Source organism: Phacochoerus africanus, chromosome 8 (genome assembly GCF_016906955.1).
Source record: "Phacochoerus africanus isolate WHEZ1 chromosome 8, ROS_Pafr_v1, whole genome shotgun sequence".
NCBI classification, from domain to species: Eukaryota; Metazoa; Chordata; class Mammalia; order Artiodactyla; family Suidae; genus Phacochoerus; species Phacochoerus africanus.
The window spans coordinates 51,810,213-51,826,770 of record NC_062551.1 but is presented as its reverse complement, the minus strand read 5'-3'; the positions used below and the strand labels follow the sequence as shown (position 1 = coordinate 51,826,770).

General features: G+C 56.3%; 1 protein-coding gene and 1 long non-coding RNA gene across 3 annotated transcripts; both read right to left on the bottom strand.

Annotated features, from left to right (window-relative positions):
• Positions 1-410: 410 nt before the first annotated feature.
• Positions 411-7,250, bottom strand: FOSB (FosB proto-oncogene, AP-1 transcription factor subunit). 2 transcript variants are annotated; one of them, XM_047789972.1, is made up of 5 exons: positions 6,547-7,250; positions 4,305-4,625; positions 3,947-4,054; positions 2,840-2,995; positions 411-2,699 (listed from the first exon to the last, which is right to left on the bottom strand). In XM_047789972.1, the coding sequence occupies exons 1-5, from the start codon at positions 6,670-6,672 to the stop codon at positions 2,697-2,699; spliced, it is 714 nt and encodes a 237-aa protein (XP_047645928.1). In that variant the 5' UTR covers positions 6,673-7,250; the 3' UTR covers positions 411-2,696. The 2 variants fall into 2 exon arrangements, with proteins under 2 accessions (XP_047645928.1, XP_047645927.1); XM_047789971.1 differs by having other exon boundaries at positions 411-2,995.
• A 3,779-nt stretch (positions 7,251-11,029) lies between these two features.
• LOC125133462 (uncharacterized) lies at positions 11,030-13,399 on the bottom strand. Its single transcript, XR_007136444.1, has 2 exons — positions 12,095-13,399; positions 11,030-11,538 (listed from the first exon to the last, which is right to left on the bottom strand). It is a non-coding gene; the product is annotated as an uncharacterized LOC125133462 (long non-coding RNA).
• Positions 13,400-16,558: the final 3,159 nt, after the last annotated feature.

The window sequence follows — 16,558 nt, the reverse complement described above, 5'->3', positions numbered from 1 at the left end:
ATGTTTACAAAGGGACCCATACTTTGTCGTTCATATGAGACTGAGGACTCCCGACCTTGTACCTGGGTAGTCTTGAACAGTTTGGACTTTGCTGCACCTGACTTTCGCTCAGGCCATCCCCGAAGCACACGGGATCAAGCATACAGCTCACTAGGGAGCCTCCATGACACACCTCATGGCTAATATTTTGTCTCATTACTTCTTCAAGGAGGAGGCACAGCCTATGTCTGTGGGAAATCCTTCTGACTGTCTAAACTCCTTCCCTCCTGCTGTTGGCTGATTCACTGGTAGGTGTTCCGGTGTGTGTGTGTGTGGGGGGGGGGTCCCCTAGCAATCTAACCTCACTCCCTCATGCTAAAAGAAGGCAGGTGATGGGTATCAGAAGCAAATAGACCCCAAAACTTGGTGGATGCATTTTAAAGAGCTTTTTATTGGCGACAGTGCAGAACCACGAAGGGCAGGGTAGCGCCCAGTGCCAGCCAGCCCCAGCCCCCCTGGGGGTCAGGTGCAAAATACAAAAAGAGAACCACAAACACAGCATAGGGTGGGGGGTTGGAGATTCAATACATTGCGGGTCCGCAGGGGCAGGCCCTGCTCACAGCCTCACACTCACAGCCAGAATTCTCCAAGATACAAACTATGAACATCTCGAATCCCTTAGGCTCACTCCCCAGACGGAAACCTCACGTCCCCAACGAACCGAACCCAGAGTCAGAAGACAGCTGGAGGACCAGGGACAGTCAGGTGGAAACGGTCAGGCCAAAACGGGCAGAGAAGAGACACAGGGGGAGAGACAGTCGGGAAGGAGGCGGCCAGAGACAGGCCAGAAACAACCAGAGGGGCCGAGACAGTCAGAAGAGAGACAGCTCAAGACAGAGACAGCCAGAGACGGGCTGCCTCCAAGTTTCCAGAAGCGGTGTTTCCAATTCAGTGGCATGGCTTTGAGGGACAACGAACGTGACCTAGGCCAAGGTTGCAGAAGCTCTCACACACTCACGCGCACACACGCACACCCATATATAATATATTTATTTATACATAATAGATATAAGTGCTTTTCGGAAACCAGGAAAGGGATAAATAGCCGCGGGAGGCGGGGGTCCGGGTTCAGGGCGGGAGCCGCGCGGGACGGGGCAGTGGAATGTTTTCCATGCAGCACGGAGGGCGGCGGGACCCACCCGATATTAAAAAATATCCATTAGCCTCGTGAGAAACTTCCCTCGAGGTGAAGCACAGGGAAAGGCGGGGGGAGGGAGCCAAAACCAAGATTGGGGGCGGGGGCCCAGCCCCGTGGGCATCCCCAGGCCCGCAACCCTAGGGGGCGGGGGCCGAAGCCTCAGCCTTGAAATCTCCGGAAAAACGTCGGGTCCCCTGGCACTCTCCCCGCGCTCCCTCGTTAGAAGGGATGTGGGGGCCAAGGGGAGGGAGACGTCGGCGTCCTAGGCTGGGATGGGGGACAGGCCTTAACGGAAAAGGCCAGGGCTTGGTCTGGGGGCTCCTGAGGAGAGAGGCCACGCGGATGGATAAGATAACTGTCACCCCCCCCTTCTCGCTTCTGTCACCCCCTTGAGTCTAACTCATTTTGGGGGGAGCACGGAGGCAGATTGGGGAGGGAGACCATGGAAAGTCTTTGGGGGCATGGGAAGGGTCCTGTCCCCACCGGGGCTCCCCCCACAGTCCGGCCAATTCATTTCACAGTATAAAACACTCCAGCAGGACAGGCATCACAGCGCCCCCTGCTGCCTGAATCAGAGAGGCCCAACAAGGAAGGCCAGGAGGGGAGGCTGAGGGGGGCGGTGGCGGTGGCGGGGGATAATACTGTCATCCGAAGGCAGGGCTGGGGGCTGAACAGGGGGCGAGCCTTAGGGGGCCGGAAATTCAAATCAGAGCCAGTTTTGCTGGGAGGGAGCAGCTGGACGGTCAGGGAGGGAGGTTCACATTTCTAAGTCAAAGGTGGAGGGAAGGAGATTATCAGAGGGGAGCATCAGCTTCCCTTTCAAGGAGGGCTCAATTCAGAGGAGGATCTAACCACACGGAAATGTTGGATAAATAAGCTAAGGTCGGGGGAGCTGGGAGAACCAGCCCGGTCAGCCCGTGAAGGGTGGGCGTGGGAGACCCTGCTGGGGGCTCTGTGGCCTCTCCTTGTTGGACCTCTCTGGAGAGGACTCCACCCACCCCACAGTCCACCACCAGCACCCCAGTCCCTCCAGCCCAAAGGTGGGCATCATCCCCACCCCCGTCCCCCATCCCCAGCCACTGGGTTGAAGTGAGAGGGCCGATAGGCAGCTGGGGGTGTCCATCCCCTCCCCACCCCCTGCCCCCAAAGTCACCAGCTCTCTGGCCTCGCCGGGCCACAGAAACAAGAGGCGGCACAAAACACAAGGAAGTCCTCCTGTCCGATGGCAGAGGCAGCCGAGGGTCAGACAGGAGAGGCAGGGAGGCCACACACCCGCTTTGTCTCTTCCCCTCTCTCTCCTCCTCCTCTTCCAAGTCTCTCTCCCTTGTGTATTTGTTTGTTTTGTGTCTAATGAGTTCACAGAGCAAGAAGGGAGGGCGAGTTCAGGGGGTCGGAAGGCTGGTCACTGCCGCTGGTGCGTTGGGCGCCGGCGAACGCGGAGACCTCCGGGCAGGTGAGGACAAACGAGGAAGTGTACGAAGGGTTAACAACGGGGAAAGGGTCGCCGAGGACTTGAACTTCACTGTGTGTAAAGAGAGAAGCTGTCAGGTTGGGGGATGCGTCTTGGCTGGTCTGGAAGGGCAGGGGCGGTGGTGGCGGGGGCGGCAGCAGCCAGCTGAAACCATCTTCCTTAGTGGATGCTGACCCCGGCAAATCTCTCACCTCCGCCAGCGGGCCTGGCCCGGGCCCCTCTTCGTAGGGGATCTTGCAACCCGGTTTGTGGGCCACCAGCACAAACTCCAGACGCTCCTTCTCCTTTTGGAGCTCGGCGATCTCCGACTCCAGCTCTGCCTTTTCTTCCTCCAACTGGTCTGTCTCCTGAGGCCCCGGGTGGCCAGGTTGCAGAGGAGAGCAAGGAAGGAGAAAGAAGCTGTGAGCGACTAGAGAAGGTGGGTCATGGCTGAAACCATCTCTCCTAGACTGGCTGCTGAGGCCCAGGGCTGGAAGGCAGTTCTGGACTGAAAGACCCCCTTAGACGGAGGCCTCGTGTGCGAGGGGACTTGGAGCAAGAATCGAGGCGCCTCAGTTTCCCCCTATATCCAGTGGATAGTTGGGAAAGGGCTAGGTACCCAGGGGAAGTCTCTGGTTGCAAGAAGCACTCAGAGGCTTGTTGAATGACTGAACGATCATTCCGTTTCTAACGCCACTTATTCTAAAACCCCCTGGAACCCTTCCCCCTCTGCCTCCCTGGGACGAGATTAGGTAGTTCAGGCAAGTAGAAGATTTCTTTGGGTTAGCAGGTCATCCTGAAAGCCTCAGGTGGAAAATGCTCAGACTAAGGTAGGGTGTGAAAACAGAAGGGCACCTTGGCAAAGGCCACCAGCCCAAGATCTGAGAACTACGGGTGGCTGGGGCAGGTGGTGGGGGACTTGATGTAGGATTAAAGGATTTCGTTTCACAAGGCTCTCCAGGATGTTAAAGCTAGAAGGAACCTGGGAGACTCGACGAGGGCTTGAGGAGATGGAAAAACTGAGGCCAAATGGGTTATTGCTTCCCCAAGTCCCCAGAGGGGACCCTCCTCTATGAAAGGTTGCTCACATGGCCCCTTAGGATGAAGTGAAGGCCAAGCAAGTGGTGGCGGGGGGAGGGCAGGTGCCAGGAGGACGCGAGGGTCTGTGTGTGTGAGCCTGGCAAGCCCGTCCCTACCTAGTTCCACAGGTGGAACCTCTGGTTCTCTAAGGGCTCAGGTGGGGTGGTGGTGGGTAACAGAAGGTGGGGAGAGAGCCCCTCTTCAGCATCCCCTCACCTCACCCTCAGGACTGTCCTTACCGCCTGGAGTCGGTCTGTCAGCTCCCTCCGCCGGTTCCTGCACTTGGCTGCTGCCAGTTTGTTCCGTTCTCGGCGAACCCTTCTCTTCTCCTCCTCCTCTGGGGTGAGCTGAGACAGGGAGAGAGAGACCATGAGATTTGGGGGCATGGTGTGCCTCCCCATCCATCCCCAACCTCCTCCTCAAGAGCCCCCCAGGAGCTAGAAAAGGACCCCCTGGTCCTCACAGACTGGTGAGGATGACAGGGTTTCTGCAGCACTGAGGCTGCAGGCGGTCCCTCATCCCAGTAGTGAGAAAGTTTCTGCCTCTCTGGCTTCCTCCCGCACTACCCCAGCCCAAGCTCTGCTGCTCCTTACTCACCGTCTCCTCTCGGGGTCTCCTCGGCCGGGCTCGGGCTGGGCGGGCAGGCCCAGGTCCACTGGTGGTTCCGCTGGTGGAAGGCCCACCACCGCCACTAGCTCCACCACTGCTGTAGCCACTCATGCCCGGCGTGGAGTAACTGGTTCCTGGCATGTCGTAGGGGTCGACGGCTGGGGGCTGGGAGGCCAGTGGCTGCCCCTGGGACTGGGCCATGGAAGAGATGAGGGTGGGTTGCACGAGCCACTGGAGGTCCTGGCTGGTTGTGATCGCGGTGACCGTGGGCACGAAGGAACCGGGCATTTCCCCAAGACCGGCGCACTCCTACGGGGTGACACATACACACACAGGCGTAGACACACAAACAGAGACACCGACACACACACACCCAACACACATACACACACCGACCCCGTGAGTGAGCACAGGGCGAGCGGGTGTGGATGTGTGTGTCACAGGCAAAAAGCCACAACACCCACCCTTTCACTACACCGTGACGCAGTGGTTAATGAGAGGATTTCTGTGCAACTGGCTTCTACCTCCTCCTTCTTCCTCGGGGAAAGGTTGCACGGTTCCAGCGGGTGGTGAATCACACCCCGGGTTGGTGACTCTTAGGTGTGGGGGGGTGGGGAGGAGGCTGGACACAGCCGGGTGACAGAACCCCCGGGATGGAGTCACAGCCACACACACAGCCACAACACCCCACCCCCACCCCAGAGGCAAGGGGAGGGAGAGGGAGAGGCCTTAGGCCAAACCTTCGTCTGCACTCACACACGTATACACACCCCTCTGAGCGAGGGGATGAGGGACTGGAGGGTCCATGAGACCTCCGTGCAGGGTTGGGGGGGGGTCCCAGTTAAAAGGATGTTGGGGGACGGGCCTAGGAGTTTAGGACAACGTTTCAAGTAATTGTCTCTCCCCAGAGTGAGACTGACGAGTGACAGGTTACGATGGGCAGACAAGAGGAGAAAGTAAGGAGCCGGACTCCCTCAGACCGTGACGGAGGGGAAGTGGTGTAGGTCCTAAGACCCCAAGCTGGAGCAGCGCTCTTCTCCCCCCCCACCCCGAAATGTAACCCTAGAACTGCTCGGAAGGCTTAACTACTCTCCCAGGGGGCGTGGTGAGGGATGGGCTGGCTCGCTGGCCAATCAGCGTCTTGGAAACCCGGAGGGGGCGGGGCTCCTGGAGACCACCTGGCTGGGCTCCCCTTGGGCTAGCGATTCTAGTCCTGTCTTCGGACACACCAGAGACGACCGGCGTTCGGAGCAGAGGGAGCGGGACTCTGTCTGTGTCTGCCAGAAGTGGGTGACAGTCATCATGTCTCCCAGAGAAACCCAGGCACACAAACAGACACCCTCGGACCCTGAGAGCGGAGGGACAGGATCCCAGCAAGGTCCTTGCGCACTCATTGGGTCGCATCTGTTGCGACAGGAATCCCCTCGCTCTGCCTCTAGAGGCCCGTAAAAGAGTCTCTGGCGCCGAAGCACCACGGGTTCCGGGGACGAACTGGGGGAAGGAAACTGTACCCTACAAATAGGAAGGGAAAGTTGATTGGTCAAAGGACGCGCCGCAGCGGCCAATCGGAATGCCGGGCTGCCCCCTCCCTTAGCAACGTGGCCTGGCGTTCCAAAATAGAACGCGCCCGGGACGTCAGGGGCGGGGCGGACGAAGGGGGCGCCACGCGCCGTGCGTGCCCCGCGTCAGACGGAGGATTCCAGCGCGTCAGCCGTTACGCACGGGTCCCCCGTTACGTCTCCGCGCAGGAGGCGGAGGCAGCGCCACCGAGGTTTTGCCGCCCGCCTTCCCGCTGGGTCGAGGGTGACCCGGCGCCAGAGTAGGCGCTCGGATGGAGGAGGAAAAGGAAGGAGGCTACTGGAAGCTTCTCCGGGATTTCCCCCACCTGCCTGACCGCGCTAGCTTCAGGTTGGTGATGGAGTGGGGGGCAGCCCCGAAGCCGGCTAAAAGTTCTCAGCCCTGCTACCGCAAACACGTTGCACTGAACATTGCACTCTCCCCACCCCGAAAGCTTACCCCTCTGTATTCCCTTCCTACGCTCCACGCACACAACCAATTGCAAGCAAGTCCGGACTCTGCAGTTTGCAGAGTGCTCCGCGAAGCTATTCCCTCTCCGATCTTAGGTTTTGACGCGCCCTTATCTGGGGAAAGGGAATTGATTGCCCCCTCCACCCTTGACTTCAAAAAATTTGTAAACCACAAAGCAGCACCTCAGCCCTCCAGAACTTACCTGAGAGGCGGCGGCGGTGGGTGGACTGCCGAAGGAGTCCACCGAAGACAGATACTGAGACTCGGCGGAGGGTGAGGAGCTGCACCGGGAGCCGGAGTCGTAGTCTCCGGGGAAAGCTTGAAACATTTCCCTGGGCACAGGGGGGCCCCTGTGACCACGCTGAGGTCGCCGGGAAGCCAAGGCTATGGCCGGGTGGGGGAAGAAAGGTGCGAGTCCGGGGTGAGCCGAGCGCGTCCCCAAAGTGCGCTGTCCGGGGAAACTCGAGGTGAGAGCAGCGTCCCGCTCCAACAATGGCAAAGTTTCTGTGTAATTCCTTTGCGGTGCCCAGGCCCCCACAAGATGCCGCTGTGCCTCCTGAAAGTCCCGGCTCCGTAGGACCAAGGGGCGATGGGGGATCGCTCCCCCAGGGGTGGAAAGCTCAGTCCTGCTGTACAGAATCTGCTTCGGGAGTGGTCCCCTCCACGCGTCCGGCGGGTCCCACAAGGGGGAAGGGAGTAATAAAGAAGACGAAAAAAAATAAGTCGATCCTCCAAAAGAAAATGTAGAATTATCTAGAAGAAGCCGTCCAAAAACTTTCCGGAAAAAAAATAATAAAGCGAATTTCACAGCCCCCAAGAAGAAGAACCACAACAATCAAGTCCCAGCTCCGTGTGTCCCTGCCTTGGCCGTAGCTCTCAGTCTTATGAATGAAGCCCAGAGCAGCCTGTATTTATATGCCCGGGGCCCGGCCCTCTGCTTACGTCACCTGTCCGGCACTTCACAAACTTCTCAATATCTCCGGCCCTGGGGAGCCGAGCCCCGCACCGACCGGTAAGAGGTCTGCCCTAACTTCGATCTGATCACCTATATCACCCTTGTGGCCCTGGGGGTCTTGGGGGCTGCGTTCTGGAGCACTCGGCGGGAGGGGATCCCGGCCTGGTCTCCCCAAAGTTCCTGTGACGCAATTAGCCATATAAGGAGCTCGGCGCGAGAGGCTGAGTGTTTGTTTGGTATCCTAGCAATTACGTCAGAGGGAATCCCTCGCTAGCTCGCGCTCGCCTCGCGCGCCTGCGGAACCCACCCGCGCCTGCGCAGTGCGGCGCCGCCCTGGGGGCTGGTATTAATAGGCTATTAGGCTGGTCCTGGGTAGGACCCCGGCGGAGAAGACCCCAGACCCCAGCTGGCGGGGCGGAGGTCCCCTTTCACTTCTGGCTGCCGCTCCCACTTATGGTGGTGCGGCGCCCTCTCTCGGGAGGAAGGTCGGCTCTTTAAAGGGAGACCCAGGCTAGTGTCGTGTGGTCACATAGGCGGGGAAACTGAGTCCAGAGCTGAAGGGAGGAGCTGTGATGCTCCAGGTGAAAGTGGAGGTGGGGGTGGAGTCCCGAGGCTCCTACCAGCTTGTGCCCCGACTGGTTGTTCGCGCTTGAAAAATGGATTTCCTTTCGGAGCTTCAGCTTCACTTTTCCCAGAGTGGGGGGCAAAGGATGTGTGTCTTGGACCCTGCCGCCAGTCCCGCCCCCGCCAAGGTTCAGCATTTGGGAGATACGCGGGTTTGGAGAGGATGGGTAATGAAACTCAGGGAGAAGTGTCCCTGCTGCTGATGGTGTGATTAATCTCTCCTTTCTGCTTTATAATCCTGTCTGCAATCAGAAAGAATGGGGGGGGGGGCATAATAAATAATAGTAGTCATGATGCTAATAGGTGCCATGAATTACCAAACCAGCTCTGTATTAAGCCTTTCAATACAATATTTACAGTCCTTAAAACAGCTTTGCATGGGTAAGAGAAGAAAATCCTCATTTTATAAAAGAGAAAATGATAGAGAAGTTGCAGCTTGCCCAAGATCCCATCGCAAGAAATGCAAACCCAGAATTCCTATTCTCTTTCTGAGTTCTGAGAACTGCCTGGTTCAGTGAAACGCCCTGAAAAAAACCTGGGTGTTGGGATTGTTTGAGTAACAGCTTCTGCTGATAGAAGTTACAAGTCTTGCAAACTTGCCCCTGTCCGCTCACAGTGTACACTGTTATAACACAGGCTTAGAGGGGCAAATTGCTTACCTGGCCACCCAGTTTGGAAATGGGTTCAAGAGTCTAATTAGGGTATTTCAGACACCACAGCCTCCATCTCTTAGGCACCTGCCTGTACGGATCTCACCAGCTGCTTCATAAACCTGGGTTCCTGGCACTCCCCTCTCAGGGCACAGAGGGAGAAGCACTTTAAAACTGTGGAATTCCCACAGGCCCAGAGATGGGGAGGGCCTGCCTCATCATCACATAGCAGGTCTGAAGCGGAGCAAGAGGGCTTGGGTGGTTCCTGACTCCTAGGACAGTTTCGATTCCCTGTCCCAGTAGTGGGGAGGGGGACTGCGGAAGGCCAAAGGGGCATGGGGGCAGCACAGGGAGGTTGAGTTTTCCAGACAAAAGCCCAGCCTCAAACACCTTGTTCCTCCACGCCCCCTCTGTCTGTCACCAGTCTGGAAGTAGGGACAGGGACGAGGAGATGACACAGCAACCACCAGCAGGCAGTGACTCGGCCCCAGCATCAGACAGGGAGTGACCCCTCATTCCTGTGCCATCCAAGCCCCTCATCTCCTCTCCCACGGAATAAGGGAGACACACCAGTACCTACCCTGGCCCCCCGGAGGCCTTCACGCCCTGGCCCAGGTGGCCCCTGCGTCCCCACAGCAGCCAGCACGTACTCACAGGGTCACACCCAGGCATTCAGACATTCACCTCCAGGCAGCAACACACACACGGCCACATGGAGAAATAGATTCCACACACACACGCACACACACAACTTCATGTGGTTCCCAACACATGTGACACTATCCTCACTACAGATGCACATGGGTGCTCTTCACACACAATTACAAGAGTTAGTTCTTCCGAGCACTCATATTAACTTATTTAATTCTCACAACACTACTCTGAAGTAGGAACTATCATTTTTCAGGCAAGGAAACGGAGACCCAGAGAGGTGAAGTCACTTGCCTAGAGTCACACAGCAAATTAGTGGTGGAGCTGGGATAAAAAAATGTAGCCTATGGGGCTTAAGAGCCCATGCTTTTAATTATTGTTTAGTAAGTTATGAGAGTTCCTGTTGTGGCTCAGCGGGTTATGAACCCAACTAGTATCCATGAGGATGCAGGTTTGATCCTTGGCCTTGCTCAGCGGGTTAAGGATCCCGAGTTGCCCTGAGCTGTGGTATAGGTCACAGACACGGCTCAGATTCCATGTTGCCGTGACTGTGGCGTAAGCTGGCAGCTCTGCTCCGATTCTCTGACTCGACCCCTAGCCTGGGAACTTCCATATGCTGCGTATGCGGCCCTAAAAAGACTAAATACATAAATAAGTAAAATCAGTTACATATGTCAATACATTCACATGCAGATGGTCACATTCATACGGACACTGGGCATTCACCGCCCCCGTCAAACAGGCAGACCCAGAATCTAGGTGGCCTGGCCTTATGTGCTGGCCCCACCACTTAGTAGTTGGGTGAACTTGAGCTAGTCCTGTCTGGAGATTCAGTTTCCTTGTCTGGGAAAGGAGAGCGGGCATAGTGCCCAACTCATGGAGTTGGTGGAGCATTATGTGAAATAACGCTCCTGGGATGTGCCTGGCACATCGTAGAGGCTTGTTTGGTTTTTAAAGCAAAGCCACCCTGACCTTTGCAGATGTAGACCTTCTAACATGTCACCTGACACAGAGCCACATAGGATCACATTATAGCTTTCGTGGGTCCTGGGCACTCTTGCCTTTGTGGGCCTCTTTCTCCATAAAGACATCTTTAAAATTACTTTTCATCACTGTGTTGGTATTAAAAAATATCCTATAGTCTAACATTTTATTTGACCCAGAGTTCAGTTTTTCTTTGACTTTAAGAGATTAGGAGTTCTTGCTGTGGCGTGGTTCACAGCTGTGGCTGGAATTCACTCATTGGCCTGGGAATGCAGCCAAAAAATAAAATAAAAATAAATAAATAAATAAAGTAAACATTTTCATGGACCCTTAACATTGTGATGGGCCCTAGTACCATGCCCTTTGTGCCGAAGGGAAAAATTGGCCCTGGAGATACACACACACACACACACACTCTCTCTCACTCATACACAGAGTCTCACTCAAATACACACATGGACGTGCACACCCCGCACACAGAGCATGGGGTGGCCAAGGCAGGTCTTTCCCCATGAGGCTCAAGCCCAGGGAGCTTCCAGGACAAGGAGGACTTGAGGGTGGGGGGAGGGCAGGACCCCTGCTCCGTCTCCTGAGATCTTGGTTCTGCGTGGGGGGGGGGGGCTTCTGCCCCGACAGGATGGGGCTGGGGGGGCAGTGCCAGCTCTTTGCTCACAGCATCCTGTAAACAGTCCTGGGGCCCGATTCTGCCAAAGGGAGCCCTCAGCCCATCTTGCCATTCTTTTGGCAAAACCCTTTCTACTCTGTTCCTCAGTTTCCCCATCCATAGGGCGAGAAGGGAGGTTGATGGTGCGCTCTGGAAGTTCTTTCTGGTTCTGAATTTTATTCATAAAAATGAGGAGGAGGGTTCTGTAGATAAAGGCTTAGCTCCGCTCAGAGCTTTCCCGGGCCTTATCCCCATTCACCCTCACGCTGTGTCGGCCCTGTAAGTCGCTTCTGCTGTTGTCCCCGTTGTAGAGAGTAGGAAACCGGGGCGCAGGGAGGTTCCGCCTGAGAGCAGGGCTTCTCAGCTGTTACTGTTATCACAAATCAGCCGGGGACTCTGGTTACAGTGCACATCTGGTGCAGTCTTTTGCATTTTCAGGTGGCCCCTGGGTGATGCCAAGGCTCTGGCTCTAAAAGAAAGGTCTGTGAGTTTCAGAGGCACAGGAGGAGGGGGTGTGTTCTGTGGCCATGACTGCGACTCTGAGGGTAGAGCCCCGCTGGTTCGTAACTTCTGACTCCGACATGCCCAGCATTGAGTACTGAGTGCTACTGGCTGACTGGGCCCGCTCCCTTCTGAGCAGTCCTGGAGGCCTGCTGGAGGGGGTATCTGTGGAGTTTCAGGGAAGCAGAACAGTTCAGATGGAGGACTCTTAGCTTGCCCCCCCCCTCCCCCAGTACCCCTGCATCCTGCAGTCAGACTCCTCACTCACCTCAGCCCCTGGTGAGGTTGGGCATCACCTGGCCTGGGCCAGCCACCCCAGTCTCCCCTCCCCTCCTCTGCTTCGGGTTCCAGACACTGTGCCCTCTCTCCCTGGTCCTCAGGTCTTTGCTGGTGCTCTTTCCTCTGGCTGGAGCATAGCCCCTTTTCCTTCCGCTAGCTCATTCTCGCTTCTGCCAGGTCTCAGCTGCTGTATCCCCTCCTCTGGGAAGCCCTCCCTGGGTCAGACCCCAACCCCTTCCCCTGCGAGCTCCGCTCCCCACTTTGCCTGTCTGGGCACAGGCTGGTCTGCCTCGTGGGGATGTATTCTTGTTAAGGTGCTGACGGAGGCTGTCCTTGTCACTCAGCAGGGGCTCCATAAATATGTGTTGATTAAATGAATCTTCACCTTCCGCTCCTTTATTCTTTCATAAACCCTGACAGGCTGCCTGGGCCAGAAACATACCTGGGCCTCCCTCTTCCCTGGCCATCGCCTTGATTGAAGAGGGATGATGCTGCCGGCCAGGTGACAGGCAGGGAGGCGGTCCCTGGATGTTGGGGCCTGGCTCCAGGTGTTAAGAAACAGTGTGGCCTCCCTCTTCTTCCTGCCTCTTCCAGAGAGGAACCAGGCTGAGCTGGTGACCCTGGGTCCTCCTAGGGGTGGGGTGCACCTATGTGTCAGGGGTGCAGAAGAGGAGGCATGGTTTGCAGAATCCAAACCCCAGAGACAGAAAGACAGAGCCAGGCAGGCAACACGGCTGTACCCGCACACACCTCTCTCCTCTGTCTACCCAGACACACGGCTAACTCAGCAAACCTACGGTCACACACAGAGACAGACACACACTGTCGTGCTCACACATCACAGAGGTATGCACACATCAAGCGACACAGCTCCCGACAGGCACACAGCTCCACACACACAAACTGGCAGAGCCAGGCACCCCCACTGACACAGTGAGACCCCCAGAGCTGTGGACTCAGAGAATTCCTTAGCTCTCCACCTGCCTCCCCAGTCACCCGGGCAGAAGAGGCTCCACAGACTTGCTCTGAGGTGCATAAAAGCCTATAGACCAAGGCACATGGATACACAGCAGCCCAGCGCCCAGCTCCCATTGCTGTGCACACTCTTTCCACGCACACTCATAGCCATGCACATACACGGTCTCAGGGAGCAGGTATGCAGACACAGTTAAGCAGAGGCTGCTCTCAGATGCTGGCTTGTCTCAGGCCCTAGCCCGGGCGTGCCGCGGACCCCCTCACCATGGGGCCAACCTCTCACCCGCCCCCACCCCAGACCCACACACGCTGATGGTGTATCCCTGGCTGTAACTGCTCCAGGCTTTGGGTGGCTGGAGGTTTCAGGGAGACCCGCGCAAGTCAGGAGGACTTCCTGGTGGAGGTGCATTTGGCCAACTCCTGTCAGATCCTGAAAAGATTTAGATGAGGAGACAGCCCCGACAGCACTTGCTTCCTGCAGACAGGCAAGGCCGGAGGAGAGGAAGCAGGAGAGACTGTGGGAAACGAAAAGGAACGACTTGACCAAGGTGGTGAGGATGACGGGTCTGGCGCCCTTTCCAGCTGGCCCTCGAATGAAAATAATACGAGAAGCATTCATAATACAGCTGGCAGGCATTGGAGGAAACTAACCACCTGCCTGGTGCACCCTCCAGCTCCGCCGCGTCGCCTCTGTTGAACTCTTCCCACGCCGCCGTGAGGGGCACGGGCTGTGCACTAGACCTCACTTGCCTCACCAGTCACATGAGAACAATACCAGCATCTCCCGCTAGCGGTTTTTTTTTTTTGTTTTTTAATTTTATTGGAGTATAGTTGACTTACAGTGTTGTCTTAGTTTCAGGTATACAGCGAAGTGAATCATTCTTTTTCAGAGTTGTTTTTGTTTTTGTTTGCTTTTTAAGGCTGCACCCGCAGCATATGGAGGTTCCAGGCTAGGGGTCCAATCAGAGCTGTAGCTGCCAGCCTACACCACAGCCACGCAGGATCCAAGCCACGTCTGCAACCTACACCGCAGTTCATGGCCAGACTCTTTTCCCATATAGGCCATTACAGAATACTGTAGAATTCTCTGTGGTATACAGCAGATGTGGAAGCTCCCGGGCCACAGTAGTGACAACTGCTAGGCCACCGGGGAACTCCACTATTTTATATGCATAGTAGTATGTATATGTTGATATCAATCTCCTAATTTATCCTTCATCACCACCACCTCAGGGTTTTGAAGAGTAAATGACTTTGTACATAAAAATGCCCAGAGGGGTTCCCGTGGCAGTGCAGCAGAAATGAGTCCGACTAGGGACCACGAGGTTGTGGGTTCAATCCTTGGCCTAGCTCAGCGGGTGAAGGATCCCTCCTTGCCGTGAGCTGTGGTGTAGGTCGCAGACTTGGCTCGGATCTGGCGTTGCTGTGGCTGTGGTGTAGATCAGCAGCTGTAGCTCCAGTTCCACCCCTGGCCTGGGAACCTCCACATGCCGCTAGTGCAGCCCTAAAAAGCAAACAAACAAACAAACAAACAAAAAAAGGCCCAGAACAGGAGTTCCTGCAGTGGCACAGAGGCTTAGGGATCCAGCCGTAGCAGCAGCTGTGCCCTAGTTCGCAGCTGCCGCTGGGATTGGGTCTCCGGCCTAGGGACGTCCATACGCCGCTGAGTGCGGTGGAAGAAGGAAAAAAAAAAATGCCTAGAACAGTGCCTGGCAGAAAGGACTTTACCTGTAAGTCTCAGCTATCTGGCCCTAATTATTATCCCCACTCAGCAGTCAAGGAAACCGAGGCCAGGCGCCCTTCGCGAACTTGCCTGATCGGCCCTTCTGCGGAGTGAAGGCTGGTGCCCGCCCAGGTCCTGAGGCTCCACGGCCCTGGGGTGCACAGAGGCAGGGCCTCCGCTCGCCTCTGGGTGTGTGCGTGCGTGCGTGAGCGCACGTTCGGTGGTTCCATTGTTCTCTGCGCAAACACTCAGACCCCATCCACCCCCAGCAGGTCATCCAGCTGCTGGCCGCAACCCACAGCCTCCGGGTCACACCCACGCAGGCTTCCTCTTCGCCGCCCAGGGGCCTCCCCACCCGCTCCCCCGCCCCCCGCGCCCCTTCCTGCACCTTGAGGAGGCCTGCGGCCCGGTGGTCTCTGGCTGGAGCTGCCCAGTCCCTGAGTCAGGCCCCGTGCCCCCTCACTGACCCGAGTGCGGCCTGCCCGGCCCCAGCTGCCAGACGGCCACGCGGGGGTGTGGTGGGGGGTCACAGCGGGCCACGTGCCCGCGCCCTGGATGGCTGAATTCCGCCTGTGATTCAGTCAGCTTGTCTGGGCCGCCGGGGGTGCCCTGGCCGGTGATGTCAGCGGCCAGGTATGCGGGCCGGGGTTTCTCCGAGGTGACTCAGGCGCCTGAGTTACCCTCTCCCTCCGGCAGACACTCTGGGCAGTTATCCAGGGCGGGCGGCCGGCCGGCTACCTGACGCTCCCTTCCCGGCCCCCTCCACGCCCTCCAACGCCCTGAGCTGTGGGAACAGCGGGCTGGGGGACAGCCGTAAGGAGGTCCCAGCGGCTAGGACCCCAGGCCAGCCCTGGCAGCCCACCCAGCCCTCCCCACCTCCCCTAGAGACCAGGACACAGGTTGAACAGCCGGTTGAAATTCATTTAGTCACTCAGTCAGCCCCTCAAACACATTTTCCCAGCCCCTCCTCTGTGTCAGGCTCTCAAGGCACCAAGGACAGAGCTGGAATAAGACAGAAATTCCTCACAAAGCCCCTATCAGAGCCTGAGTATTGTACAGTATTCTTATTGCTGTTGCTACCCCCTCCCCCAGTTCCCCAGACTGCAAGACTCAAGCTGGTTTCTGTTCCTCCAGGCAGCTCTCCAAACGGTCCTGGCTTCTTTAAATTCTTAGCCCCCAAACAGTCCCCTTGGAGGAGGTCCTTTCAGGATTTTGACCTTCACCTCGCCTGCTGCAGCAGGTGCCTTTGCTTCCCTCGTCCCCTTTCCTCTTTCCCAGCCCCACTGAGTGATGTGAATCTCTGCTCTCTCCACCCCAAACTCCACTCCATGGCCTTCCTCAGACCCTGAGTTTCACAGGGATGATTGTGATCTAGCTTTGCAGATACTGAGCGCTCCCTCGGTCCTTGCAGCAGTGTCAGGGTTTACAAACACGGCTTCATTTGGTCAGAGCCATCCCTGGAGGATGCGTTGTTACCATGTCCATTTTATAGAAAGGAAACTGACATTCGGAAGTATGGTGGTACCCACTAGCTCAGAACAGCTAACCTCTGAATCTGTAACTCAGATTCTGGACACATGCCTACAGGGGCACACAGAGAGGAAGTAATTAATAATACTACTGATGACCAAAAGTGGTATTTTGTACAAGTTTATTCTGCGCCAAGCACCTTCCAAACATTCTCTGTATGAACTCATTTACTCCCTGCAATAGTCCTATGAGTGGGGACAATTTTTATTCCCATTTGAAGATGCGAAAACTGAGGTACATAGAGGTCCTAATGCTACTGCAGTTCAAGTCCACAAATATTGACTGAAGCCGCCTGTTATATGTCACATAGTGCAGTGTGGTGAGCAATGGAAATTAGAGCTACGGGATGCAGCTGGATGCAGCTACTACCAAGACCCCCAAAACTGGAAGACACACATAGGAAACCACCACCCAGAAGTCCAGAAACATTCACACAGTCACACAGATGTGTGCGCTTGATGTGGACATACACGAGTCACTGATTCATTTATTCAAGGAATAATTACTGAGTTCCTACTGTGTGCAGGGCAGTGCTGGAGACCCAGCAGTGACTATAATAGCCCTGTGCCCTGCCCTCATGGGGTATGCAGTCCAGTGGGGGAGACAGACAGTAAACAAACAAATATATATTTAAAAATTGTGATAAACACTGTTGAAAGAACCGTGAGAGACAATCAT